The sequence below is a fragment of the Elgaria multicarinata genome, chromosome 12 (assembly GCF_023053635.1).
Source record: "Elgaria multicarinata webbii isolate HBS135686 ecotype San Diego chromosome 12, rElgMul1.1.pri, whole genome shotgun sequence".
NCBI lineage: Eukaryota > Metazoa > Chordata > Lepidosauria > Squamata > Anguidae > Elgaria > Elgaria multicarinata.
Window position 1 is genome coordinate 13,798,095 of NC_086182.1, and position 27,862 is coordinate 13,825,956.

A 27,862-nucleotide genomic window follows, 5' to 3' on the forward strand; every position below is an offset into this window, starting at 1 on the left:
CAGTTCACAAAATTGAGCTTACCGGGAGTGCAAAAAGGCCAGGAGCAGCCTTGCTAAAACCATTTAGTGGGTCAGGGAAGGTTATCAGAAATTGCAAATGGGAAGCTATTGTACAGCTCTGAGAAATTCTCACTGGTTCCTGTTCAAACATTTGCCCAGGAAATGGGAATGAAAATTCTTCTCTTTTTGGCTGTAGTGCAAAAGTCAGAGACATGGATTCTTTCCATAGCTTCTTGGGAGAATGGCATGTGATCCCATAAGTTTAAACAAATTGCTTAGCTATTAGTGTACCCACAGAACAGGACTAAAAGAGTACAGAAAATGATACAGTTTACAAATGCTTTTTATGTCTGAGACACTAATTGCGGCATGTCAGAGATTTAATCCTTACTTTTCACTAATGCTGAGAGAAAATTCAGCCCCTCCCCCACATTTGTGGCCACAAAAATGAGGGGCCATTTTGGATACTTTTTGTGGCTAGAGCGAATTTCAAGGAACACAGAACTCACTGGCTCTCTCTTGGGGCTAGTGGCCATGATTTATTTATTTATATTTTATCAGAGCAGCAAACATGAACTCCTCCTTTTAGCTTCCTAACAACCCTGTGAGGTATTTAGATTGAGCGACGCTGATTAGTCAAAGGTCACCCAGTGAGCTTCATGGACTAGCCCAACACCCTCTGAGTATCCTAACTGTCGTCTGGGTGTATATAAGGGAAGGCGGTCTGCTAGGTATTCTGGTTCCCAAGTTGTTTAGGGCTTTATAGGATAATAACATAACCTTGTATGTGGCTCAGTAGCTAACAGGCAAACAGTGCAGTTCTTTTGATACAGGTTTTGTAGGGGCAGAGCTAGGTGTCCCTGTGAGCACCCTAGGTGCTGTGTTCTGCACTAGCTGCAGCATCCGAACCACACGCATGGTTAGCCCCACCAGGGCCAATGCCAGGCTATTTTGCACCCTAGGCAAGGTGAGCTACTTTCACCCCCCCACACCCCCCAGCGTACCCCCCACCCCCACCCCAGGTAGGCAGAGACAGGCGGGGATGGAGGCCGCGTTGCCTTTCCCTTGCCTCATGTGACGTACCCGGAAGTGCAACATGAGGCGATGGGCGGGGCTGTCGACTGGGGCGCGCGCGCTGCTAGAGCGGCTCTGACTGGGAGGGCGGCTTCAGGTGTTCCGGACGTCAGAACATGGAGCCGTCCGTCCGCCCCACCCCCCCAGCATCCGGGCTTGGCTTTGGCTGGGCAGGCACCCAGCCGAAGCTAAGCCAGGGACGCTGGGGTGGGGGCGGGAGGCAGGGCGGCTTCAGAACGGCGCGCCCGGAAGCTGCCTCGCTCGGCTAGAGCAGCTCTGGGAGTGGGAGGGCGACTTCCGGACGCAGTGTTCAGTGCCCCCCTTACCTTGGCACTCTAGGCCTGACTTGCCTCTATGGCAGCGCTGGCCCTGAGCCCCACATACAGCATGTTGCAGTACATGCATTTGTGTATGCATTCCCCCTAAAACACACCTCTGTGTACGTGTGCTTGAGAACAGCCTCCCAGATTTCATATAATGATGCTGTGTGGATGATAACTGCATTCTAATCCTCACATTAGACTGGGAAATGTTAATTTGGCTTGTTTGCTTAATAATGTGGACGGCCGGACAAAATTGTCCAGCTGGACTGTAACTGGGCTGGTTGGAAAAAATAGACTGACCTTGTGCAAGGCATTTTTTGACAATCCCTACATCTGGGAGGAGTTGAAGTGGTTCATTTTTCCCCCAGTAGAAAACAACCCTCACAGCTGGCCAATCAAGCTACAAAGAGCCCACTCCAAGCCTTCGTTGCTGTCCCCGATCTGCTGGCAAAAACACACGTTCACTAATTGTTTCGCTCCCCCAGTAGGGAAGCTCAGCGTGTCAGCGGTTCTGCTCGTCTGCTGCATGCAGCGGACAAAAGGTGGTCGTCAAATTGATCGACATCTGGATCAATGTTTACAAAAGCTATTTCAGGAACCGAGTGAGGGGAAGGTGGGTGGGTGGAAACCAAGTCCCTGCAGTGGCTGGCGAATTGAAAGACCAGGTCTTCCCCCTCCTTCAATCAGGAGGGAGGCCACCGGCAGGCTTCCAGGTGTTTTAGATGACTACTCCTGGAATGTGGACCCTCGAGAGTTTCTGTGAAATTGAATTCAGCACCTCCTGTTTTAGGGGAAAATGCATGTAAACTAAATGTGAATTTTCATGCAGTTAAAAATATATATAAATCAGAGAATGGGACATGATAGGCTTATGTTTGACTACTGCCAGCAGCACACACACTCCCGGGCAAAATAGACTAATTCTCTCCATTGAGATGCTTGGTATTATCTACTCTGAGGTGGAGCAGCTCCCAATAGCCTCAGTCAGGGAAGAGTCTTTACCATCACTGGCTACCAAAATCTTTTAGCTGGAGGTGCCAGCATTTGAATGTTGGATCTCATTAGGACCTCCTTGAGAACTTGGGGATTTGGGGAACTTGAGAAGTATTTTAGATCTCCTTCAGAACTTGGGAATTTGGGGACTCCTTGGGAACTTAAGGATTTTAGAAACTTAGGGAACTCCTCAGGATCTCCTGCATGTGCTAGCATTGAGCTATAGTGATGGTCCTTCCCTTGCAGGAACATAGGAAGAAGTCTTATATGAAGTCAGACTATTTCTCCATCCAGACTAGTATTGTCTGTTCAGTATCTCTCCAGGACCTCAGACAACCTTTCTTATTGCCTGCTACCCAATCCTTTTAAACTGGAGATAACAGGGATTAAACCTGAGACTCTTTGCCTCGAGTCTGTTTATATAAGGGGAGAGCCTCACAGTGGCTGTGAATCTGCACAAACAATATTTAAAATATTATAAATATATATTTTTTTAAAAAAAACCCTAAGGGGGGGCAGCATACTCCTCCCTAATGTAGCATATTAACTAGTAATGGAATGTAGCTGGAAAAGAAAAATGGAGCATGATGGGCCTTGCTAGACCTACATTTGAATCCGGTTGGGAGGAGGGGCCAGCCCGCGCTAAAAGTAGCATGAGCTGTCGCCCCAGTCTAAATGTCAGATGTGATGGGCTGCAGGAAAGCCCCATTGCGTCTGCCATTTTTTAATTTTTAAAGGGCCGGGTGTGCAGGAGCACACCATAGATTAAGGTAGGCTTTTCCCACCCCTTTTTTTTAAAGAGTTCCCCGCTCCCCCACTCCCAATTTCCCCACCCTGGCCACGATCCCCCCCACCCGTGATCTCTGATCCCCCCCGGCTCCGTTTCCCCCCCACCCCCGGCTCCATTTCCCCCCTTCTCCCCCAGGCTCCGTTTCCCTCCATCTCCCCACCCTGCCCTGATGGCCGCAGCGCTCCTGTGGAGCGCTGCACGCCATCCACTGCTTTCCCCAGCTTCTTGCGTGTAAATGCGGTAGCTGGGAAAAGAGGCGGAATGGGCTACACGCCCGCGGGAAATACCAGGCTACAAACAGTGCTGGTTATCCTGCACCAAGGGAGGGTTACCCCTGCCTGAGCCCGGGATCCCCTGTGCATCATCTGGACGCACAGGGGCTGACCCAGGGCTCGCACTGGGCTACCCCGTCATCTAGCAAGGCCCGATGTGTTTATGGGGAAGTGGAGAATGCCTTACTTAGAGGGACCCTTTAAGGATGGAAGGTACAGTGCAACGTTTTGTTCCAGGCCACACTTGCATAATAGTAAATTCATTCTCCAGTTATAGTTCTTTATATCACAAAAGGACACCATCTACACAAGAGAAAAAGATATCAGTAGGCTTGGGGAAACCTCAAGGTTTGCAGAAGTATAAAACATTTTAAGGGGGAAACAAAAATATCAACAAAGACACCAACACTAAAGACCCAGAACAACCTGATGATTACTGACTATGTCCAGTGGGCGTGGAATGTTGACTGACAGTTAGGGGAGAATACTGAAAAACAGGGTGATGTTGGAATGGGATGGGATGAGATGAGATGGGATTTGGTATCCTGGAAAAGATCTTGTCTGGATGGCTGGAATCCTGAATGGATTGCAACATTTTCTTGCAGGTCCCCCTTACAGAGCACTGGATTTTCAGCTGGTATTTTTCACATGTTTTCCAATATAAAATCCTAAGGACAAGAAACATCACTTTTCAAGCTAAGAGTCACAGGTGGCTGATCATGTCTGGTTTCATATTCTTTGCTCCCCAACATTCATGTGTCTTGTGGAAGGGAGGGGACTGATAAACTTCCAGATATAAATGCTTCGGTTCTCTCTCTGTGTGTGTGTGTCTCCATATTTCAACCTTTCAAATTGCAGGAGTTTATTGGAGAGCCTGCACTACTATAAAAATGATCTACCAGGGCCTGGGCCCCAGTTGAATCTGACCTTGACTTTCACACCTCATGGAATGATGCAGGCAGGAGTGTAACTTTTCTATTTTAAGCCTGTCCAAACATACTGACATCTTCCCGATAACATTTCACTTCAGGAGCAGAGTATTTAGTTTAGGATTATCCCCTGATGTACTGTACTGTGAGTTCAAGCCTTTGTACAGTTCCGTTCAAAGCACTCTCCCTCCGCCCCACTGCCATATCTGTTAAGGAGGCAATGACAGAATAGCTGCTCGATACCGTTGGATTGGTAGTGCTCCATCTGGAAGCACCCAAGGTTGAACCCCAGGTTGAATGGAAGCCTCTTTCATGGGTCGCTGCTGTGGCCATCAGAGGAAAATGAAGCAGAGAAAATTTTCTCCATATTTTCTTCACCATTTTTTTTTTTTTGGTGATGGCTACATTCCCTCCCCTCAATGCCATTAGAGTGATGCCAGGTAGATGCGACATTGTGCAGAATGCAAAATGAGGGCCAGGCTTCCCACACAGTTGATGCTGTTGCCACTTTCAATGGCAATGCAAAAAATTCCCCCCAAAACCCTTTAGAAAAAAGGAAGATGGAAAGAAGCTGTTTTACAATCTTGCCAATGGTGATTCTTACCTGTGGAAAATTGTTGGAGAATTTCTTCTCCCCCTGGAGAAATTCGGTGGAATTGTCTTCCCAATTTCTCTACCCGCTCTGCTGATGATCCTAGAGGGATTCGCCCCACCTGCCTACAGCACAAACATGAATGCCAGATAATTTCTACGTATAGGGTGTTATGTACAGAGGAAAGAACTGTAATACCAAAATGCATCTTTTAACTCTTTTGTATTATGTGGGGAGGGGAGCAGAAATCTCCAGGCAGGTTGAAACTGAGCAAAATAGCTGAATCGAATCATTTTCAAGCTGTCTTAAAGGTCAATGACTACCTTCCAAGCCTTACATTTTTCTGTGAACTTATTTGAGTCCTTCCGTATTTCAAACACATTCAATATATAACCCCTTTGAGCCTGTAGCGATGCAGAAGAAAATAACAGCCGTATTGCCAGGGCTTTTGACAGTCTTAATGGAATGGGAAAAGCTTTTGTAAAGATCTCTGGCTTTGTGAAATCTTTGATTGCCACTGCAGTTATATGAACTGATGCATTCTGAAAAGCTTTTAATGATAGGTTCTCCAGAAAGCAAACTTTGGCAACCCCTAATCTTTGATAGAAACACAATAGCACTTGTCCAGCATGCTCACGAGAGATACCATGATGGATATGTGCCACCACATAGGGTTAGTTCACACATAAATTCTCTGCAGTTGGTGGCTGGATGTTGAATGTTTGAACCAACTTTAATGAAAACTATTGGGTTGGATCCAAATTGAGTTAGTCTTGCTTTTGTCACATCAAAATCAATGGGACTGAAAGTCCACTGGTTTCAACAGGACTATGGCTTGACAAATTTTGTCTGGCTCCAATCCTTTGTGTTTAAGACAAGGTGAGATGAAAGCTCTTCTCCGTGATGTTTGTTTTGTGATGGTACCTTTACCTACTTGGTTGGTGCTCACTTCATATTCCAGTCATCAAGTGATAAACACACATGTGAACTAGCCTGGAATTCCACACAGAGGATTTCCCATTCACCTCTGTGTTTGGGAATGTGACACATGTACAGTGCCGGTTCCATGTTTTTGTGGGCTCTTGCGGAAGACACCATCAATGGCCTCATGCTTCCCCAGTGAGTCTGCCTTCTCACCACCATTGTCAACCACTGCTCTTGCTCGTCATCTTTCTCATCATTGCTACCACTCACTCGCAGACCAGGTGGAGAGCCACTGAGGAAGTAAGCATCTAGAATCATAGAATAGTAGTGTTGGAAGGGGCCTACAAGGCCATCGAGTCCAACTCCCTGCTCATTGCAGGAATCCGCCTTAAAGCATTCCTGACAGATGGCTGTCCAGCTGCCTCTTGAATGCTCCTAGTGTGGGAGAGCCCACGACGTCCCTAGGTCATTGGTTCCAAAGGGTGATCAGGAAGGGGTGGAGGAAGGAGGAGGAAAGATGGAGACACTGCACTCATGTACACCAAACAAGATATTCCACTATGGAAGCGGTATGGAAGTGTTATATAAAAGGCAGGAGCCACACCAAGCAGAGTATAGTGGTATGAAAGTGGTATATGGTATGTGCCAGTGGGTCCCAACAGTTGTCAGTGCACTTCAATACCACTATAGAATCATAGAATCATAGAATAGTAGAGTTGGAAGCAGCCTAGAAGGCCATCAAGTCCAACCCCCTGCTCAATGCAGGAATCCGCCTTAAAGCATTCCTGACAGATGGCTGTCCAGCTGCCTCTTGAATGCTCCTAGTGTGGGAGAGCCCACGACGTCCCTAGGTCATTGGTTCCATTGTCGTACTGCTCTAACAGTCAGGAAATTTTTCCTGATGTCCAGCCAGAATTCGGCTTCTTGAGCCCATACTCCATGTCCTGCACTCTGAGAGGATTGAAAAGAGATCCCAACCCTCCCCTGTGTGACAACCTTTCAAGTATTTGAAGAGTTCTATCATGTCTCTCCTCAATCTTCTCTTCTCCAGACTAAACATACCCAGTTCTTTCAGTCTCTCCTCATCTACCACTTCACCTTCTCACCACCACTGTTGAGAAGTGAACCAGCAAGTTGAAATGGTGAGGAGGGGAAGCAAATCCAGGAGACTTTTGTCTGTGGGCCCCTGCTTGAGTGTGGGGCTTTGATATGCCTACCCACAACACTCACCCTGTACATGGAGCATTCCCCACTGTACAATCAAATGAAAGGAAACTCCTTGTAGTGAACTCAATTCACAAATTGAAACACCCAGAGCTTAGGGATTGCCGTGACCTCCTGTTTGTTACGATTTCTGATAATCCAAATTCAGGAAATCGGGTTTAATGAGGGAGCACTGATTTTTTTTTAAAAAAAATAAATTATAATAAAATGAATATTTTATATTAATGGAAAACACTCTCATTGACGTCAATAGCTGAGCGATGAGTCATTTCAGCCCTGTTGTAGGGGATTGATTTATGTTTTGGTAATCTCAAGTAAAGCAATTTAATTTAGCCAAAGTCAATTGAAATAAATCTCTGTGGACATAGCAACACTGAGGACTTAAACTAGTATAAGAGCAATTCACTTTCCTCAGGGTATGATGTCTAGGGTACAAAAGGGTTGTTAGAGACAATTCTGAACATTTAGCAAATTATAGTGCCCAGAATTCGTTGCATACTGTAAACCCAATGTAAGTCTGCAATATAGATGCATCACGTGGATCATAGTTCAGCGGGTAGAGCACATGCTTTGCATGTAGATGGTCCCAGGTTCAATACCCACGTCTCCAGGTAGGTCTGGAAAAACCCCTGCCTGAAATCCTGGAGAGATGCTGCCAGTCAGTGTTGGAAATATGAGGCTAAATGGACCAGTGATATAGGCCTCTTTCTATCATCAAAAAGCCTGACACAAACTATTTAATATTAGGTTGGTTTTGTACCTGAAAACACCCACTCCTTGATAAATCCACAGCTATTTACTGGATATTCCGAGATCACTCTTTACTCAGGGCAGGTCCAAATAATCATGTTTAGTACCATTAGAAAATATTATTTTAATGGTACTACAACTTCCATCATCCCACAACATTGACTATGCTGGCTAGGGCTGATGGGAGTTGTAGGCCAAATCATCTGGTGGTCTACAAGTTGCCCACCCCTGGGCTAAGGTAGCAATATCTGGGTCAGATTTAAGAGAGACATTTGGGGAAGTCTGTCCATGGGACTGTAATCTATTTGCTTTGTTGTCAAGATAGATACCTTACGGCAAAGACTGCATGTTTTCTATCTACGATAATGGTTGTCAAGGATAAATTCTTAATGGAGAATGATGTGCCTTGCCAGAGAGATTCAGAACATTATGTTCATGAGTGACTTCATATAATTTTATAAAGGTTTGTGTAAAATTTTACTTTTTTAAACTAGAGATCCTGAATTTTCAGTTTATTCCATATGTTCTGGGTTTGTGTTAACTTTAAATGTTATCTTTGTATAAATGCAAATAAAGAAATCTGATCTAGTCTTCTTAATGGTTTGACATGGACCACCATCTTTATCCAGGAGTTTGACAAGCTAAAATAATTCAAGTTTTCTGGACCCCTGTAATAAATGCTGCATCTCCATAAATCTGCACTGCATGTTAACAGCAACAGATCAACTTGCAGTGAGTGTAGTCTTGCAGTATGAATCAGTATGATTTCCATTAGCTATCTGTCCACATGAACCCTGGTGTTTGCACATTCCAAAAAGAAGGGGGAGAAGATCAAAGGGTCTTGTTTCTGTTGGAATAGTCTGTTGAGGCCATGGGTATGGGTTATTTGGTGTGATGGTATCACACATAGAATCATAGAATCATAGAATAGCAGAGTTGGAAGGGGCCTACAAGGCCATCGAGTCCAACCCCCTGCTCAATGCAGGAATCCACCCTAAAGCATCCCTGACAGATGCTTGTCCAGCTGCCTCTTGAATGCCTCTAGTGTGGGAGAGCCCACAACCTCCCTAGGTAACTGATTCCACCGTCACACTGCTCTAACAGTCAGGAAGTTTTTCCTGATGTCCAGCTGGAATCTGGCTTCCTTTAACTTGAGCCCGTTATTCCGTGTTTTGCAGTCTGGGAGGATCGAGAAGAGATCCTGGCCCTCCTCTGTGTGACAACCTTTTAAGTATTTGAAGAGTGCTATCATGTCTCCCCTCAATCTTCTCTTCTCCAGGCTAAACATGCCCAGTTCTTTCAATCTCACTTCATAGGGCTTTGTTTCTAGACCTCTGATCATCCTGGTTGCCCTCTTCTGAACACGCTCCAGCTTGTCTGCATCCTTCTTGAATTGTGGAGCCCAGAACTGGACACAATACTCTAGATGAGGCCTAACCAGGGCCGAATAGAGAGGAACCAGTACCTCACGTGATTTGGAAGCTATAGTTCTATTAATGCAGCCCAAAATAGCATTTGCCTTTCTTGCAGCCATATTGCACTGTTGGCTCATATTCAGCTTGCGATCTACAACAATTCCAAGATCTTTCTCATATGTAGTATTGCTGAGCCAAGTGTCCCCCATCTTGTAACTGTGCATTTGGTTTCTATTCTCTAAATGTAGAACTTGGCATTTATCCCTATTAAATTTCATTCTGTTGTTTTCAGCCCAGCACTCCAGCCTATCAAGATCACTTTGAAGTTTGTTTCTGTCTTCCAGGGTATTAGCTATCCCACCCAATTTGGTGTCATCTGCAAATTTGATCAGCGTTCCCTGCACCTCCTCGTCCAAATCATTAATAAAAATGTTGAAGAGCACTGGGCCCAGGACTGAGCCCTGCGGCACCCCACTTGTTGCCTCTCCCCAGTTTCAGAAGGTTCCATTGATAAGTACTCTTTGAGTCCGATTCTGTAGCCAACTGTGAATCCACCTAATAGTTGTTCCATCTAGCCCACTTTTAGCTAGTTTGTTAATCAGAATGTCATGTGGTACTTTGTCAAAAGCTTTGCTGAAGTCAAGATATATGATGTCCACAGCATTCCCACAGTCCACAAGGGAGGTTATCCTATTAAAAAATGAGATCAAATTAGTCTGACAGGATTTGTTCCTGACAAATCCATGTTGGCTTCTAGTAATCACTGCATTGATTTCAAGGTGTTTACAGATTGACTTCTTTATAATCTGCTCCAGAATTTTCCCAGGGATGGATGTCAGACTGACTGATCTGTAGTTCCCAGGTTCCTCCTTTTTGCCCTTTTTGAAGATAGGGACAACGTTAGCCCTCCTCCAGTCGTCCGGCACCTCACCCGTCTTCCATGATTTTGCAAAGATAATAGACAAAGGTTCTGAGAGTTCTTCTGCTAGCTCCTTCATTACTCTAGGATGTAGTTCATCGGGCCCTGGAGATTTAAGCTCATTCAAGGAAATTAGGTGTTCTTTGACCATTTGTTTATCAATCTCAAACTGCAATCCTGCCCCCTCAACTTCTGCTTCACTTTTTCCAGGGGGGTCATAGACCTGCTTTTGGGAGAAGACCGAGGCAAAGTAGGAATTGAGCACTTCAGCCTTTTCTTTGTCGTCTGTTATCAATTTGCCATCCTCATTAAGCAGTTGAACCACCATTTCTTTCCTCTGTCTTTTACTATTCACGTATCTGAAGAAAGCCTTTTTATTGCTTTTAGCATCCCTCGCTAATCTCAGCTCATTCACAGCTTTAGCCTTCCTGACGCCATTTCGGCACTTCTGCGCCACTTGTCTGTACTCTTCTTTTGTAGCCTGGCCTTCCTTCCACTTCCTATATGTATCCCTTTTTGTTTTCAGGTCATCTCTTAGCTTTTTGTGGAGCCACATTGGTTTCCTCTGTTGTCTTCTATCTTTTCTCCTTGTTGGAATTGTTTGTAACTGTGCCTTTAAAATTTCATTTTTTCAATACTCCCACCCATCCTGCACTCCTTTTCTCATTAGGCTCCCTTGCCATGGGACCTTACTTATTATAGTTCTGAGTTTATTAAAATCAGCTTTCCTAAAATCCAGAGTACGTGTATGGCTACGCTCGACTTTTGCCTCCTTCATAATCAAGAATTCAAGTATGACATGGTCACTTTCCCCCAGAGTTCCCGTAACTGCCACTTTATCCACTAAGTCATCCCTATTGGTCAATAACAAGTCAAGGATTGCCAATCCTCTAGTTCCTTCCACCACTTTGTGTAGGAGAAAGTTATCACCCATACATGTCAGGAATTTCTTGGAAGGGCCGCTTTTGGCAGTAATGGTCTCCCAACAGATATCAGGGTAATTGAAGTCCCCCATCACTTCTACATCACACTTCCTTGAAACACTGGCAATTTGTTTCTCAAAAGTTTCGTCCTCATCTTCTCCTTGATTGGGTGGTCGGTAGTAGACTCCGATTATCATATTCTTTTTATTCCTAGCCCCATTTATTTTAATCCAGACGCTCTCGACGGGGCTCCCAGTCTCATCCTCCTGTATTTCTGTGCAGGGATAGGTATTTTTAACATATAGTACAACTCCACCTCCCTTTCTATTTCTTCTGTTCTTTTTGAACAAGTTATATCCTTCAATTGCTATATTCCAGTCATGGGAGTCATCCCACCAAGTTTCAGTTATACCTATCAAGTCATATTTGCCTTCATGTAATAAGAGTTCAAGTTCATTCTGTTTGTTTCCCATGCTCTGGGCATTAGTATATAGACATCGAAGACCATGTGTTTTATAGTCTGGCTTTGTTCCTACATTGTTGCAGACACTATTTGGGGACACTGTTGGAGCTGTTCTCTGTACTGTGGTGCATTGGCCTTCATCCATTGTTGCCTCAAAATTTACGTCTCCCACCCCCTTAAGATTCAGTTTAAAACCCTCCTGATGAAGTTCTTCATGCTGTGGCCGAACTCATTCTTTCCAGCCCTTGTGAGGTGCAACCCATCCCTTGCCAGTAGTCCATGTTCCAAGTAGCGTAGCCCGTGGTCCCAGAATCCAAAACTCTCACGACGGCACCACCTTCGAAGCCAGTCGTTCATCCGGAGTATTTTTCTTTCCCTTTCTAATCCTCTTCCAAGAACCGGGAGGATGGATGAGAAAACTACCTGGGCCCCAAAGTTCTTCAGTTTCCTTCCCAGAGCTTCAAAGTCTGAAACGATTTCTTCGTAGCTCTGCTTGGCGACATCATTTGTTCCCACATGGATGAAAAGAAAGAGGTATGTGTCCGTGGGCTTTATGAGCTTCGGTAACCCTTCAGTCACATCTCTAATCTGTGCTCCAGGGAGACAGCACACCTGGCGAGTCCATGGGTCTTCATGACATACTTGGGTTTCAATCCCATGCAGCAGGGAGTCTCCCACAACGACTACTCTTCTCTTCTTCTTGGTTGACCTACCTTCTGCCTCTTGGTCACTGTTGCATGGTGTCTCCTGTACTTCTGCCTCTGCAAACTGTCCTTCAGTCTCATTCTCCAGAAGCTGAAAGCGGTTGCTTAACTCCAATGGCTCCACTGGTGCAGAATGCCTTCTAATTCTTCTGCTCCTAACTGTCACTCTTTTCTAGGGAGTTTCCTCTTCATTGGCTTCCCTCCCCTCAGCATGCTCCACTTCTGCTTCAGCTGGCTGTTGTTCTTCAATCTCATGTGCTTCTTGTTGCTGTTGCAGTTCCACCGTTCGGTCTAAGAACTCCTCGACTTCTCTTATTCCTTGGAGGGTGGACACTCGCTGCTCAAGTCCTCTCACTTTTTCTTCCAAAAGTGCCACCAGCTTGCACTTGTTGCAGGTATATGCCATGTTGAGCTCAGGCAGAAACACGAACATTGCCTTATACCCACACCCAGCAAAGCCTGGGCATGGGAAGGCTAATTGCAGGTGAGGGTGGCATGATGAGATGTGGGGGGCAGCCATTGGCTGTGTCTATTTGGTGCCACTTGCACTGGGAGGGGAATAACAAGCTTTATAAGCTGGCTCACCCCCTCAGCTGCCTCTTTTGCTGCGCGGCTCGCTCCCTCCCTCCTTTCCCTGTAGACAGTGTGGGTTTGCCTGTTGTCTTTTCAGAGGCCAAGTAGGATTTTTTTGCTCATAATCTAACATGATTATGAGTTTTTTCGCCTACTTCACACTGTAAGACAGGTAGGGTGTATAATTAGGTTGATTTGGTTCTCAATTTGGTCACATTTGTTGGGTAGGCAGATAGGAGTCAGCATCTGGTGCAAGGTGTAAATTGGTGAGCTTTCACAGGCACTGTTGTGGTGATAGGTAATCCCTGAGGGCCAACCACTGGGAGCCCCATTACCTTTGAGGCCAACCCTCCTCAAACCACTCAGAGCCCTGCAGCCTGAGGGCGGTTTGACATCGGAAGGCCTCCCTACCCCAGGAGGGGGAGGCCCATCTGGTGGCAAATGAACAAGCGCCACTGGACGTACAGTGATTGCCTCGCCCAATCCCAACAATGGCCTCATAAGTGGCCAATAGATGATGCTCGCTTAGGCCTTTCCCCCTTTTGCAGATCTTTGAATAAATGTGGCCCATATTTAATCCCATTCCTGTGTCTTGTCTCATTATTTCTCACCCTTCACTTTTGCAACTGGCAACACACATGGTTCAATAGGGTGTGAAGTGTCCCACAAACTCAGAGGGCAGTTTCATGGCATTGTTATTATTCCAAATATACATGATTTTGCTTCTCAATATTTTCCACCATAAACATTGCATTCCAAAAATGAATGTACCGCAAGACAGGCAATATAAAGGAACACAGATCAGGTGAAGCCTCAAAACTACACATAGAGATTTTTCAAACACCTTTGGCATAAGAAAATGGTCCCTAAAAATCAAGAAAGAGAATGGGAAAGAGAAAGAGATCAGACATTGAGGCCCTCTTCATATGCACACCAATAAATATGGGAACTGCTTCTTATTGATAATATGTATGTGGGCATTATAAGCACATGGACAGAACTGTTCACATGGATCAGTCCCAACTAGGGATGGACAGATTTTGTTATATCTGTGTTTGCCTCTTTCATTCATTTTTAAAACAGAATTTTGTTCTACTTGCACTGATTCACATTATTGCTAATTCATGTTAGCACAAGTGCTCACTAGTACTGTGTACTTGTGCAAATGCACTAATTTGCATTAGTTAATGAGAATTAGTGTAAATCCCCATCCACCCCCACACTGCAAAAGTGAAAAACCAGTTTGTGAAATCAATGCGACCCATAAAAAACCAGTCTGATGCAGAATCCATGGGTCAGAGTCATAGAAATCCAAATTTATCTGAATCCATTGTTGATTTCTTCATCATCTCTAGTCCCACCTAATTGGCACTGTGCTGGTGTGAAAGATCCACATCGACATCTCTGACTGTGTGGTTGTATTCGTCTCACCCACACATCTTGGTCACATGGGATGTTGTGCCGTCATGGAGAAACAGTTCCCACCAGGATTGCTGTGCATGCACAGAGAGCTTAAGAGTCTCAAGTATGAGTGCTAAGCTCTAAAAGAGGCTTTCATGCTCAGAAAGCAGCCTTGTGCTTAGTCAAATACTCCAATTGTGTCCATTGTGTTTTTATGGAACTCACAGCTTCACATGATTAAAATCAATCCATTAACAAAAGTTAAAGTTAAAAGTTAAAGTTAAAAGTCAAGTTAAAAGGCCTTCACTTCAGATTTTGTCAAATCCCCCCTTTAACTTACACTGCTGTCTTGTCAAATTCACAAATACAGAGTTACTCTGTTGAGAGCCATTAAAAAAGAAAGTACCTGTGATGAAACCAAGAACATAGATCAATGGTTCTCTATGGTAGGATATATTACAATACTGTTTGTACTCCATCAAACCTTAAGAACGAAAGTGCTAAACAATTGGAAATAAAATAAAACAAATCACAGAAGCTTCAAAATAGTAAGGAAATAGTATCAGAATAATTGGACGGAGTCCAGCCCCACATAGGACCATTTCCAAATCCCACAGTTTCCAGGGGGATTTAAATCACTGTGGATGAGATTTTCCCAATAAATTCCATCTGCACAGGTTCGACCAACATTTGTACTGCTTCAGCATTCTTCCTTTCACTGTACACCACTAGAAAACATGTCCCCTCCTTCTTGAGTTGCCAAAACTGAAGTTTAGCATGTAAACCTGTGCCAATCCTGCAGCAAAGATGGATGCCTTTAGCAAAGATGGATGCCATTAGACGTCTTCCCCATTATCATTGACAGAAACAGTATGTATTTTAATAGTGGGCACTTTCCTGTCTTTTGAGGCATTGTTTCCTGAAGTGCTCGCACAGCAGCATACTCTCAGGAAACCTTTGCTCTTCACTTTGGCTGTGGCACAGCTAGACCTGTCTTTTGAGTCTGTGTTCTTAGTAGACATGCTTTGCATGGCTGAAAAAAGTTTCCATTCACAGACGCCATCCGATTTGGAAATCTTGTAGAACTTCTCACCAGAGCCGACAGGAATGCGGACGACATCTTTCGGAGCTTCTGCGACATGGTTGCTTGGGTGATTGAGGTTGAAGTTAAGGGAGTATTTATTGGCTGAGTACTTCCGTGTGAGACACTGGGCTTTTAGAACATTTTGGAATGCCTTTTTAAACTCTTGACTTGAACAAGGGTAGATGATAGGGTTGATGCAGCTGTTTAGATAGCCAAGCCAGAATGCAATTTTAAAAATGGTGTCTGAAGGCTTGAAATCAGGAAATAAAGAACCTGAAATGAAAAACACACAGAATGTTACTGGATCAATAAGAGCACCATTTCAGATGTCAAGTGGTAAGAAACGTTTGTGGGTGGGTGTAGGTTTTCAAAATCTGCCACCACCTCAAAATGCAATTACAACCTGGGGAAACAGAAGAACATATTGAAGAAGCATAATGTGTTCAGACAACACAATAGACAATGGTGGGGCCATAATCAACTCAACAGTTGTTTATCTAGGTGATACTCCCCATAAAACATGATAATAATCAACCATGGTGTGGATTAAGATCAGCGTTGACCTGACTATTAGGGATGTGCTCCGCTCCGATTAGGAGCGTAGAAGCAGTAGCGGATTGGCCTGCTCCGCCTTACCCAGAGGCGGAGTAGGAGCGGACCGCGGACCCCCTAGAAGCAAGGCGAAGAGAAGCGGCCATTTTTCGGAGCTCCGAGTTCAGGCGGAGCGCTCCGGTCGCCATCTTGAAAACATTTCGCCATAGGATTGCATTGCGGCAAATAATCGTGCATAACTACGTTGTTTTTGAAGCTATCATTCTGAAAATTCTTGTGCACAGAGAGTCGTGGATGGGGGTCATTTTGAGACCACTCTCACCTCTCTGCATCGTACGGGTCACGGGCTATATTTTTGTGAAAATCGGGTCAACCGCGCGGCTCAAACTGCATTTTCGGCTTTTCGCCCATAGGATTGCATTGAGGGAAAGAATCGGGGATAACTGGGGGGGGTTTAAGCTATCATTCTGAAAATTCTTGTGCACAGAGAGTCGTGGATGGGGGTCATTTTGAGACCACTCTCAACTTTCTGCATCGTACGGGTCGCGGGCTATATTTTTGTGAAAATCGGGTCAACCGCGCGGCTCAAACTGCGTTTTCGGCTTTTCGCCCATAGGATTGCATTGAGGGAAAGAATCGGGGATAACTGGGGGGGGGGTTTAAGCTATCATTCTGAAAATTCTTGTGCACAGAGAGTCGTGGATGGGGGTCATTTTGAGACCACTCTCAACTTTCTGCATCGTACGGGTCGCGGGCTATATTTTTGTGAAAATCGGGTCAACCGCGCGGCTCAAACTGCGTTTTCGGCTTTTCGCCCATAGGATTGCATTGAGGGAAAGAATCGGGGATAACTGGGGGGGGTTAAGCTATCATTCTGAAAATTCTTGTGCACAGAGAGTCGTGGATGGGGGTCATTTTGAGACCACTCTCAACTTTCTGCATCGTACGGGTCGCAGGCTAGAAGTTTTTAAAAAATTGGCGGGAAAAATACCTTTTTCAAAGGGCTGAGGGGCAGAGTCAGCTCCCGGTCATGATGATCCCAAAGTTGGAGGAGGGCATAGGCAAAACAGGTAACTTGGGATTCTGGGAAACTTCTCTTTCTTCATCTGAACGGGCTTTTCCCCGTGTTTTTTAACACACCTCGCAGGGATGTTGTGTGTGGGGTGCCCGATTTTCAAAAATTCGCCAAAAATCAGGGGATGATGGGATTGCTTTGAAACTTGGCGTGCGTGTGTATATCCCCATGAGGTGTCATGGTGCCAAACATGAGGTTTCTAACTTGAACAGAAAAAAAGTTGTATAATTTTTTAGCTTTCAATGCAAGCCTATGGGGGGGGGGGAAACGGAGCTCCGGATCCGGATCCGGAGCTCCGGGCGGAGCGGAGCGGAAGTGGGCAGAGCGGGGGCGGGGCGGAGCGGCCCAATCCGAAAAATGGCGGATCTGCAAGTGAAGCGGAGCGGGGGGTCCGTGCACACCCCTACTGACTATTAGTTTGCACTGTGTTGATACACTCATCCCCCCTCGCTTTCCCTTTCAGTCCTCGCACTAGTATTCCATCAGCCATTGCTGCTGAAAACCTATCCTACTGATTTGACTTGGTTGTGTTGGTTATTTTGGCCAAATAACCAACAATTGGTTAAAAAACTCCCTCCACACAACACAATAACCCATGGTAGGTTAAATAACCAACTGTGCCTATTTAAACCACCATTTGTTCTTTTTCCAAAGGTAATCATTTGGGAGGGCAACAGAATTGGCTCCTTTCTGCTGGAGCAGAAAACTGTGGCTTCAAAATAGTAGATTTGTGTTTTGGAGCTCAGCTCTCCCACTTTAGCCTTGTACTTGGGTTCTTGGCCAAGTTACTTTTCTTTTAGTTTCACTAGTTTTGCGTTCTGGAAATGAGGGGTGTTTTTTTTCATGCCCACCATGGCAGCCATTTTGTGGATGGACAAGCCCTCCCCCAGCAGACATTTTGTGAGAGCACCCAAGGCACTCCCTCAAAAGTTTGGGGACTCTTGTTGTTATGGAAAAATAACTGATTTCCCACTACTCCTTTTGCCCATCTCTTCTCTCCTGTCCTTCTTCCAAGATCCCTCATTTCCCTTTCCCAAAATGCCACCCTTGGGTGATTTCTAAGTGATTTAGATGAGTAGAATAGACCCCCAACTCCCAGGTGGGAGAGAAAAGTCCCATTTACCTATTTGGGTAAGGTCGCTTACTCAGGGGTAAGGACGAGCCCTAGCCGCTGGTTAAATCACCAGGCACTTGACACACACACCTCTTATTTCCTTTCCCCACAGCTCAGTGGGAAACCAGGGAGAGAAATAAGAGGTGGGAAGCTCTCCCATCAAAAGGAATGTCAGGCACCAAGGGAGAGTGAAGCAGGAAGGTTTCTGCCACGTAGGCAAGGTGGGACAGGAATGTCCCAGGGGACATTGCGAGGCGGGGGGAACCAGGGAGGGAGTGGTGGACAGGGATTAGTTAAAGACAATGGAATACGTGACAGGAAGGTCCCAGGATTCATTACTAAGGGAATCATGTGATAATGGAGTTTGCAAAGTCAATAGGGTCTCTCACCCATCTGGGCATGTCAAGAAAACAGGAAGGAGGATCAGCCGTGACGATCTGAGCAAGCAACCAATTATTTGCATACAATGTTTCCCCCCTGTATAAAATGGAACGTAAACTTCTGTTCCGGGCCTTTTCCCTTACATTGACAAGGGAGAGGGACCTTTGTACAAAGAGATTTTTGGTACCTGAGGTGGAAATAAACTTTCCTTTTGAAACTGCATCCGGATGCCTTTTTATTTGATTTAATTGGGTTGTAATCCACAATTTTTCTAACGTTGTCAGTACACATCTTTTTTTAAAAAAAAGAAAGCACATGCAGTATAATAGAGACTGGATGGGATGGTTTTCCTATGAGAAAAAGGATGAGAGTGGGTGGAGTTCCTGAAGGCCTTGCCGGTTGCCCCTGCCAACCATCTGCAACCCTACTTTTGCTCTTCCCTTAGGTACATAAGGTGGGGCTTTCTTAGGAAGCGTGCTGAGAGTGTATGAGTGAGGATTTTCTGGGGACCTTGTTTGTTGCCACTGCTCCTCCCTGTCAACCAGCTGCAACCCAGTTTCTGTTCTTCCCTTAAGTACATAAGGCGGGACTGCCTGAGGATGTGCCTTAGCGCATGCTTTGGCATTGCACCAGTTGTGATGGCACCATACTTTGACTCGCGTGGGTGACCACAAGAATCTTCTCATTTCTGCAAGCCAAGCTGGTTGCTACCTCATTCCAAATTACCTTCTCCAGCATGGTGAGAAGAACGACTTTGAAATCCCTGCAAAGGAGTCTGTATAGGACTTGGGATATGAGAGGACTTTGTTTTTGTTCACAAAGCATGTGCGCATGGCCTGTTCAAAGCCCTGACCGCAAGCATGTGTCCGCTGAATTTGTTTGTAAATTGCCGAACATATACTCACATTCAATTTGTGTGACATTCCCAATGCACTTCTGTGCGAAACCCCTGTAGACTTTTTTGGGGTGTGTGTGTGCGTGTGTGCAAATTTCCCCTGTAGACTGAATCCTGGTTTAGTCTATGGAAGGAAGTTGTGCAAATTTGGGGAAATCTGCACAGATTTCACATTTGATCGCTGCTCGATTTGTGCAATTTAACTGTTCGCACAGCGCGAGCAGCAATTACAAATGCGAACAGGAATTTGGCACGAGACAGTGGTGAGATAAAGTTTGGAGATTCCTAGCAATCTCAAACAGTGTCCATTTGCCTATCCCTAACTAGAGCAGGATCTGCACCACTTCTTTATAATGGTTTATAACAGTATTGATGTCCAGGACCCATTCCATATTGCATTTTCAAACAGCTTTCAAAGTGTTATATCCCGCGTGGTATAGATCTGGCGTTGGACACTGTGTTGTAGATCCTTTTAACATGGATTTTCTCCCAACCCTTCAATGCAGTTAGAATTGCAAATAAAAACTGGGAAAATATAAAGTGGATTTTAAATCAGTTTTAAAATAGTTTTACTGTGGGTCTAATGGAATTTATTGGAAAATTTTAATAAAAGTTTCAGTCCTCGTTTTCTTCTTATTCATTGAAATACATAGTCAATTTACTATCCTATAAAGTCCTAAGCAACTTGGGACCAGCATACATAGCAGACTGCCTTCTCTTATATGCACCCAGACAAGAGTTATGATGTTCAGAGGAGGTCTTGCTGGCCTTTTCAAAATGAACAGAATATCACCACAAAGAACCTCAGCAGTGGGCTTACCTTTTCGCACAGGCTTACTGTAATTTATCTGATTATATATTGCTGTTTTAAACTTTGAATGTTTTAAATTTATTGTATACTTACTGCATTTTATGGTTTTAATTGTACACTGCCCAGAAAGCATGGGCTATTGGGCAGTATAAAAACATAATAAAAATAAAAATAAATGGTAAAAAAGAAACACGTACAAAGCTACTTATCCTCATCTTCATCTTCTGATTCTAAACTATGAGAAACAGGCTTCTCATTAGCATCATCATATGGAACTTATACAAGATGAGTGTTGGTAAAACTGATGATGTGACTGGAGAAAGAGAAACTTACTTTGGCCCAGGCCTGAAAACATGGGACTTTTTCATTAATTAAAAAAGCATTTAGGTAGCGTTTCAAGTACAATCCAGTAGAATTTTTAGGATGCTTTTAGGATGTTTTCTTAACAGTGTATACTATGTTTTTAATTAATATTGTATGTGTTTTATGCTTGCTGTTGTTCCCTGCCTCGATCCAATCGGAGATGCGGGTAAGAAATATATTATTATTATTATTATTATTATTATTATTATTATTATTATTATTAATTTGAGGGACTGAATTCAAAATGATTCATTCCCTCCCCCCACACCCCACCAAGGGCTCACACAAAAAATATAATTTTTTAGATGAAGACCTTGTAATGATTGTATAATACAAAAAATGGGAAATCATTTTGAAGGTTTTTTTTTTTTAAAAAGAAAGAAAATAAATTCTGTTCATAATAAAATTGTCCCAGATCAGATGAAAGCTCACAAAAGGAGATACTTGTCAGACTTCAGTTATTTTATAGCTGAAAGCTGTTTTCTTTCCTAGTGTTCATTTATTGTATTTATCGTTTAAATAGGCACCCCACCTTTTCACACAAATGTTGTGTAAGCTAGCTAACGACAATAAAAATAAAAAATAAAGAATTAAGCAATCACAATAACATGTACAACATATATAATAACAGAATATATAAGAATGACATTTTGACTACACCCGGTGCTGGCATATGACCTCCAAGACCTTTCCCAGGTTAGAATTTGCCCTCTGGCTGAAAGATTTTTTCCAGCCCTGCCCTAAAAAGACAAACAAATCTGTAGCCAGAATTGAAACTAACTCAGCGTACTAAGCTGCCCAGACAACATATGGAGATGGGCGTCCATATAAATATACCATATAGGAAAATAAATAAAAGCTAATTCTTCTCTTTGGTTGTTTGAAAGGAGTTCGAGTAGTATGACAATGGAACCAGTTACCTAGGGAGGTTGTGGGCTCTCCCACACTATAGGCATTCAAGAGGCAGCTGGACAACTATCTGTCAAGGATGTTCTGCGGTATTAATTATATGCAAGTGACAGATAGCTTTTGACAGTGCCCTGTGCCTGCCTGGGATCTAGAGTAAGGGGAGACATGATAGAGGTGTACAAAATTATGGAGAACGTGGATAGGAAGACATTTTTCTCCCTCTCCCATAATACTAGAACCTGAATTCATTGAATGAACGTGATTGGTGGGAGATTCAGGACAAATAAAAGGAAGTACTTCTTCACACAGCACATAAACTATAGAATTCGTTAGCACAAGATACACTGATAGCTACCAGTTTTGGTGGCTTTAAAAGCAGGTTAGACAAATTCCTGGACGAGACGGATATTCATGGCTACTAGTCCTGATGCCTCTATGGGCTCATCTACACCAAGCAGGATATTCCACTATGAAAGCGGTATATAAAAGGCAGGAGCCACACCAAGCAGGATATAGCAGTATGAAAGTGGTACATGGCATGTGCCAATGGGCCCCAACAGTGGTCAGTGCACTTCAATACCACTATAAAACGGTAGTGTGGCTGCTGCCTTTTATATACCATTTTCGTAGTGGAATATCCTGCTTGGTGTAGTTGAGCCCTATGCTGTCTCCAGTTTCAGAGGCAGTGAGCCTATGTACACCTGTTGCTTGGGAACATGGATGAGAGGGTGCTGTTGTACTCATGTCCTGCTTATGGGTTTCCATTGTGTGAACAGAATGCTGGACTTGGTGGTCCCTTCGTCTGATCCAGCATGGCTCTTTTGATGTTGTTATGGATTTTAGCCCTTGGACTGAAAGAGATTCAACAACCATGCTTTATAACATGGAAATACGCAGAGTAAAACATCCTGAGTGTTGAACAATACATTCTCAGCAAGGGGCTAAGATGGGGCTCTGAACGATTTTTTTTACAGACCAAACAGCTGCCCCCAGAATTCACTTTGGACATAGTTCAAATCCATCTCCCTCTTTGTGGACCACGCCATGGAAAGAAACCAAGAAGCGACTGCGTACTGCCGAATCCCTATTGCTACGGCTGCTGCATAAACAAAGCAGCCAGAATATCTCTTCCCTTAAGATTACATTTCAAAGACAGCGCGGCGGAAAGCAAAAAGAGGTGCTGACAGCAAAACAATCCCCCCTTCAGAAATCAGGATAAAATGAAAAATTTTACAACGTGCAGAAATAACTTACAAAATGTAGTTCCAATCTTTTGACACAAACCCCATTTATAAATATGTTGGAGTAAGTTAGGTTATGGTCATGAAACCTTAGATGGGGGGGGGCAACTGGGGGGGGAGTCCTGGGGCCATTTTGCCCCTTCTGGTGGACTGCATACAATGGGTCAGTCTCTCTCTCTCTCTCTCTCTTTCTCTCTCAATTTATTATTGCATGTATATCCCGCCTTTTTCTTTCCTCTAAGGAAATGTACAAGGCGGTGTACATAATCCTTCTCCTCTTCATGTTATCCTCACAACAACAACCCTGTGAGGTAGGTTGGGCTGAGAGTATGGGGCTGGCCCAAAGTCACCCAAAGGGTTTCCATGGCCAAGTGGGGACTAGAACCCAGATCTCCCAACTCCCAGTCCAACACTTTAGCCACTACACCACACTGGCTCTCCATATATATCCCCCCAAAATGGCTGCATTAGTGGTATGGACCACTAGATGGGCTAAATTTAGCATGTTTTGACCCATATATCACTCCGGAGTGCTAAGAATGGGCTAAGTTTGACCACATTAGTGCTCTGTAGGGCTAAAATGGATACTGTTGTTTTTATACTGTTGTTTTTGATGGTTTTAAATTTTGTATATTTTTAATGTTTACTGTTTTTAACTTTTGTAAACCGCCCAGAGAGCTTCAGCTATGGGGCGGTATATAAATGTAATAAATAAATAAAGTCATTTTTTGGTAAAATAAATGAATGAATGAATTATTTGCTGCAGTAGGGACAGTGGGGCCCACACGTGGGCCTGCTCTCGATGGATGTTAATCATCCAAACTGCAGCTTTGAAAGCAAGAGAGCAACAGAACCTTGCCATAAAAAACAACAACAAAAAAAAACTCTATTACTGTCAAGAGTTTTTCTTACTGTATGTCAAGGATCAATAGCTTCTCATTGAATTTTCCTACACTTGGGATCAGCAACTGATCCCCAGAAGCAAATCCAGCTCTTTTTGAAAGATAACATCTTCCAGAGGATAGAATACCCATGCATTGATGCATTGCAATAGGTAACTGGTTTTGGGAGGGGCGGGTTCTGATCCTTTAATGCCAAACATCTGATGTATCAAGAATGGCCAGGAGAAGCTGGTGACCCACCTCCAGGGAAGACAGAAATGGTCTTGAGTTTCAAGTTGCATTAAACTGGATTCTGCAGACTCTCAGAAATCCTATTAGGAGCCTTGCTCATGTTCTAGAATTTCCTATTTAGGCTTAAGGTTAGAAAGAAAGAAAGAAAGAAAGAAAGAAAGAAAGAAAGAAAGAAAGAAAGAAAGAAAGAAAGAAAGTAAGTTATGTGAACCACCCAGATAGCTTCAGCTAAGGGGTGGTATACAAATGCAATAAATAAAATAAATAAATAAAGATTCACAGTCAGACCATCTGGAGCTTGCCTGGATTTCTCAGGAGTTTTGTCAACTCCACATAAGACAATAGCTTATCATTTCCCCTTTGGCTTCACGAAGAATCAGGATATGAGGGCCAGATCTTTGCAATTAGTAGAGTCTAGGGGTGAAGCTTCCCCGAGGTCATATCACTTCAGATTGATGGGGGAAAGCATGCTGGAGTGTTCTCCTGTAGGAGGAGGAGGGGGGAACCTCCCTGCCTATAGAAAAATAGCATGGGAGGAAAATCTAGCTTTCTATATGCAAGGAGCTGTCTGTTGTTGCTGTTGATTTTCATCCCAAACCCATCTGCAACCTGAAATGGTATAGTGCACAAAATGTTTTGTCACTTTATTCTACTGGCTTCCTGGGGAAAGAGCATTGACTTAATATAGCTAGTTTTCCCCACAATACTTCAAGCTGAGAGTTGGAACAATAGACAGACAAATGCAAGACAACCCAGGCTCTTCTCTGGATCTTGCTGCTTACAATGGTGTGATGTGTGGCTATCATTGTACTCGTTTCGGCGCCAGGTGAAAACTATTTTTATTTTCCTAGCATTTTAGCATTTCTAGTCTTTTGGGTCTGCTGTTTGAAACCTGTATTTTAAATCTGCATTGCTGCTAGCTTTTCGTCTACTTGTACTTTTATACTGTAGTTTTAAGCTTTTATATTTTATATTGATTTACGCTGCAGCTGGAGGTTTTAGTTTTTGCAAACCACCTAGAAAGCTTTGAGTATGGGGCAGTATAAAAATGTAATAAATAAATAAAGCAAATTACAGCTGCACTTTGCACAAAGCACAAATGCCTATTTAAAAGGGGAGAGACAGGAATATTGGCAAGCTGTTCCAACGTGATGCAAATTGCGTAAGGCCAGTTCGCGGGGAAGCAAGCTGAAGTCCGGGGGTGCCGAGATGATGAAAGATGGGTCAGCTTCACCTTCCCAGAGGGATTCCTCCAACATAAGAAGTGCCATGCTAGATCAGACCCAGGGCCTTGCTAGACGAGGCCTTAGCACGCTTTGAGGCCCGGTTTCCCTGCTGTGCGTCCACATGACACACAGGGGAATCCGGGCCCAGGCCGCCCTAAAGCCTCCCCTAACGCGCCATAAGCAAAGTCGCTTATGGCGCGCCTTTTCCGCAGCCCCGGCCTGAGGCCAGGGCTGCGGAACGTCTAGCAAGGTCCGTGGCTTTTTGCGGCTTGCGAGTAGCCGGGAAAAGCCACAGACTGGGCACAGCGCTGAGCGCTGTGCCCATCGGGCCAGGGGGGGGGTCCCGGGGGGGACATAGGGAGGGGGAAGGCCGGACCGGCAGGAGAGGGAGATGGCGAAGGGCGACACGGGACAGTGAGGGATGGCGAAGGGCGACACGGGACAGGGAGGGAGATGGCGAAGGGTGACATGGGACAGTGAGGGATGGCGAAGGGCGACACGGGACAGGGAGGGGGATGGCGAAGGGCGACACGGGACAGTGAGGGATGGCGAAGGGCGACATGGGACAGGGAGGGAGATGGCGAAGGGCAACACGGGACAGGGAGGGAGATGGCGAAGGGCAACACGGGACAGGGAGGGGGATGGCGAAGGGCGACACGGGACAGGGAGGGAGATGGCGAAGGGCGACACAGGGGATGGGACAGGGAGGGAGGGCGGGGAAAGTGTGGGCAGGGGGCAGGGGGCTTAATTTAAAAAAGGTGGGGGGCTTAATTTTTTAAAAAAGGCTCCTACCTTGTCCGCAGTCTTCGGGGCGCACGTGGCCCCTTTAACAACAACAACAACAAAAAAGGCCAACGCTGCAGGGCTTCCGCAGTCCCTGCACGTCGGCCGTCTAGGAGGCGGGGCGGCGCGCGCTAAAGTTAGCGCGACATCGCCCCACCTCCCTGCCGGCTTATCTGGCAGGGTCTAGCAAGGCCCCAAGGGTCTATCTAGCCCAGCACTCTGTTTGCACAGTGGCCAACCAGCTGTTGCCCAGGGACCAACAAAGTGGGGCATGGTGTAACAGCATGCTCCCACCCATGTTCCCCAGAAACTGGTGTAAATAGGCTTACTGCCTCTAAGACCAGAGGTAGCACATAGCTATCAGGACTAAGAACATAAGAAGTGCCCTGATGCTACATCAGACCAAGGGTCCATCTAGTCCAGCACTCTGTTGGCACAGTGGCCGACCAGCCGTTGACCCACAAGCAGGACACGGTGTAACAGCATCCTCCCACCCATGTTCCCCAGCAATTGATGCACACAGGCTTATTGCCTCAGATACTGGAGGCAGCATATAATCATCAGGGCTAGTAGCTATTGATAGCCTTCTCCTCCAGGAATTTATCCAACCCCCTATTAAAGCCACCCATATTGGTGGCCCTCTGTCATCCATCCCACACCTACTGTGAAGATTGTAGCTATGCTCAGAGGGAATGGGGTAGCTAGGGAAGGGTGGCAGATGGTTCCACTGCCCCTGCTAATCAAAAGTCCTTGTGCTTCAGTATTTGGTGGTTGCCATTTATGCAGTGGGGGAATTATGTCATTTCCAGATCTTCCATTGTGCACTCATGGCTGCTGGGCACTCATCAGGCCATGGGGGTGCTCATCCCATGGGTCCACAAACCCACCATGGGCGCCCAACTGGGTCTGGGGAGGTGGACGTAGGGGAGTCTGTCAGACTCCCGGACCTTGTCAGGCACCTGCGACATCCTTAGTTGAACTTAGATTCAGCTCCCATCCTGGACTGCTTCTGTACATGGAAGGGATGGGGATGCCATCTTGTATTTCATCTCAGGCAGCGGGGGAGAGCTGTTTCAGAAAAGGTGTGGTGCTTCTGGCTGAGCCCTGACAGTGTTTGTCTGCTCCACCCATCCCCACAGGTACTAAAGCCTCCTGTGTGCTGGAAGACTAAGGGGACGGCCGTTGCAAAATGCCTCCCTCTGGGGGAGCCTAAAAAGCTCTTTAAAATGGGATATAACCCTTAGATGATCATATGTAGAATTCAGCTATAATAATTCATGGACTGTGAGTTCGAAAGAGAAGACCCTTGGGAGCAGGGCAGTTCTGTATCCCTTTATGCTTTAACTCAAAGAGGTAGACTTTGTTGAAAGATACAAATCATCCAGAAGAGCTTTCTCTTTCTCTTTTTTCCAAAGGTGTGACTGAGAAGTTTGGTCAGCCTGGCATTGTTCATGCATTGCAATACCCTTGTTCTCTTCCCATAAGCAAATTCGATTCTACTGTTGCTAAGGAAGGAAGGGTCCGCTTGCTCATCCTTGCATTGTGAGCACTCTGAAAGAACGGCTCTTGCTGAAGTTATTTTACCTCTACCTATCATTCTTCAGTGTCTGGCTATAGCTGCAGAAATCGGAAGCCTGTTCTGGCCCCAAGCCACTTAGGCTCTCCGTGTTTTAATTACTTTGGTAGGAGAAAGCCTCGCACTTCAATCAGAGCAGACGTTATAAGCTGCCTCTGAGCACTAAATGCAGAGTCAAGCAGAGACCATGACAATGTTACAGTATTCTGAGAATTGTGTATGGGGAGTGGGTATAGCTCAGAGTGAGAGCCCAGGGTCTCATGTTCAATCCATGGCATAAGTTTTTAATGCTTTCTGTGTTTATGTTCTGTGTTTTAGAGTTTTAAATTTTGTATACTTGTTTTTACCTCAATTTTAGAATTTCTGTAAACCGCCCAGAGAGCCCTGGCTATGGGAGCGGTATATAAGTGTAATAAATAAATAAATAAATAAATAAATAAATAAATAAAT

At 44.9% G+C, this 27,862-nt stretch overlaps 1 protein-coding gene across 2 annotated transcripts in view; it reads right to left on the reverse strand.

Moving 5' to 3' along the window:
• Window positions 1–14,560: 14,560 nt before the first annotated feature.
• ADRA1A (adrenoceptor alpha 1A) overlaps window positions 14,561–27,862 on the reverse strand; it is a 52,991-nt gene continuing 39,689 nt past the window's right edge. For both annotated transcript variants that reach the window (XM_063139194.1, XM_063139193.1), the window contains exon 3: window positions 14,561–15,626. In XM_063139194.1, the coding sequence (XP_062995264.1) occupies window positions 15,106–15,626 (521 nt within the window). In that variant the 3' untranslated portion in view covers window positions 14,561–15,105. The remainder of the gene's footprint in view (window positions 15,627–27,862) is intronic.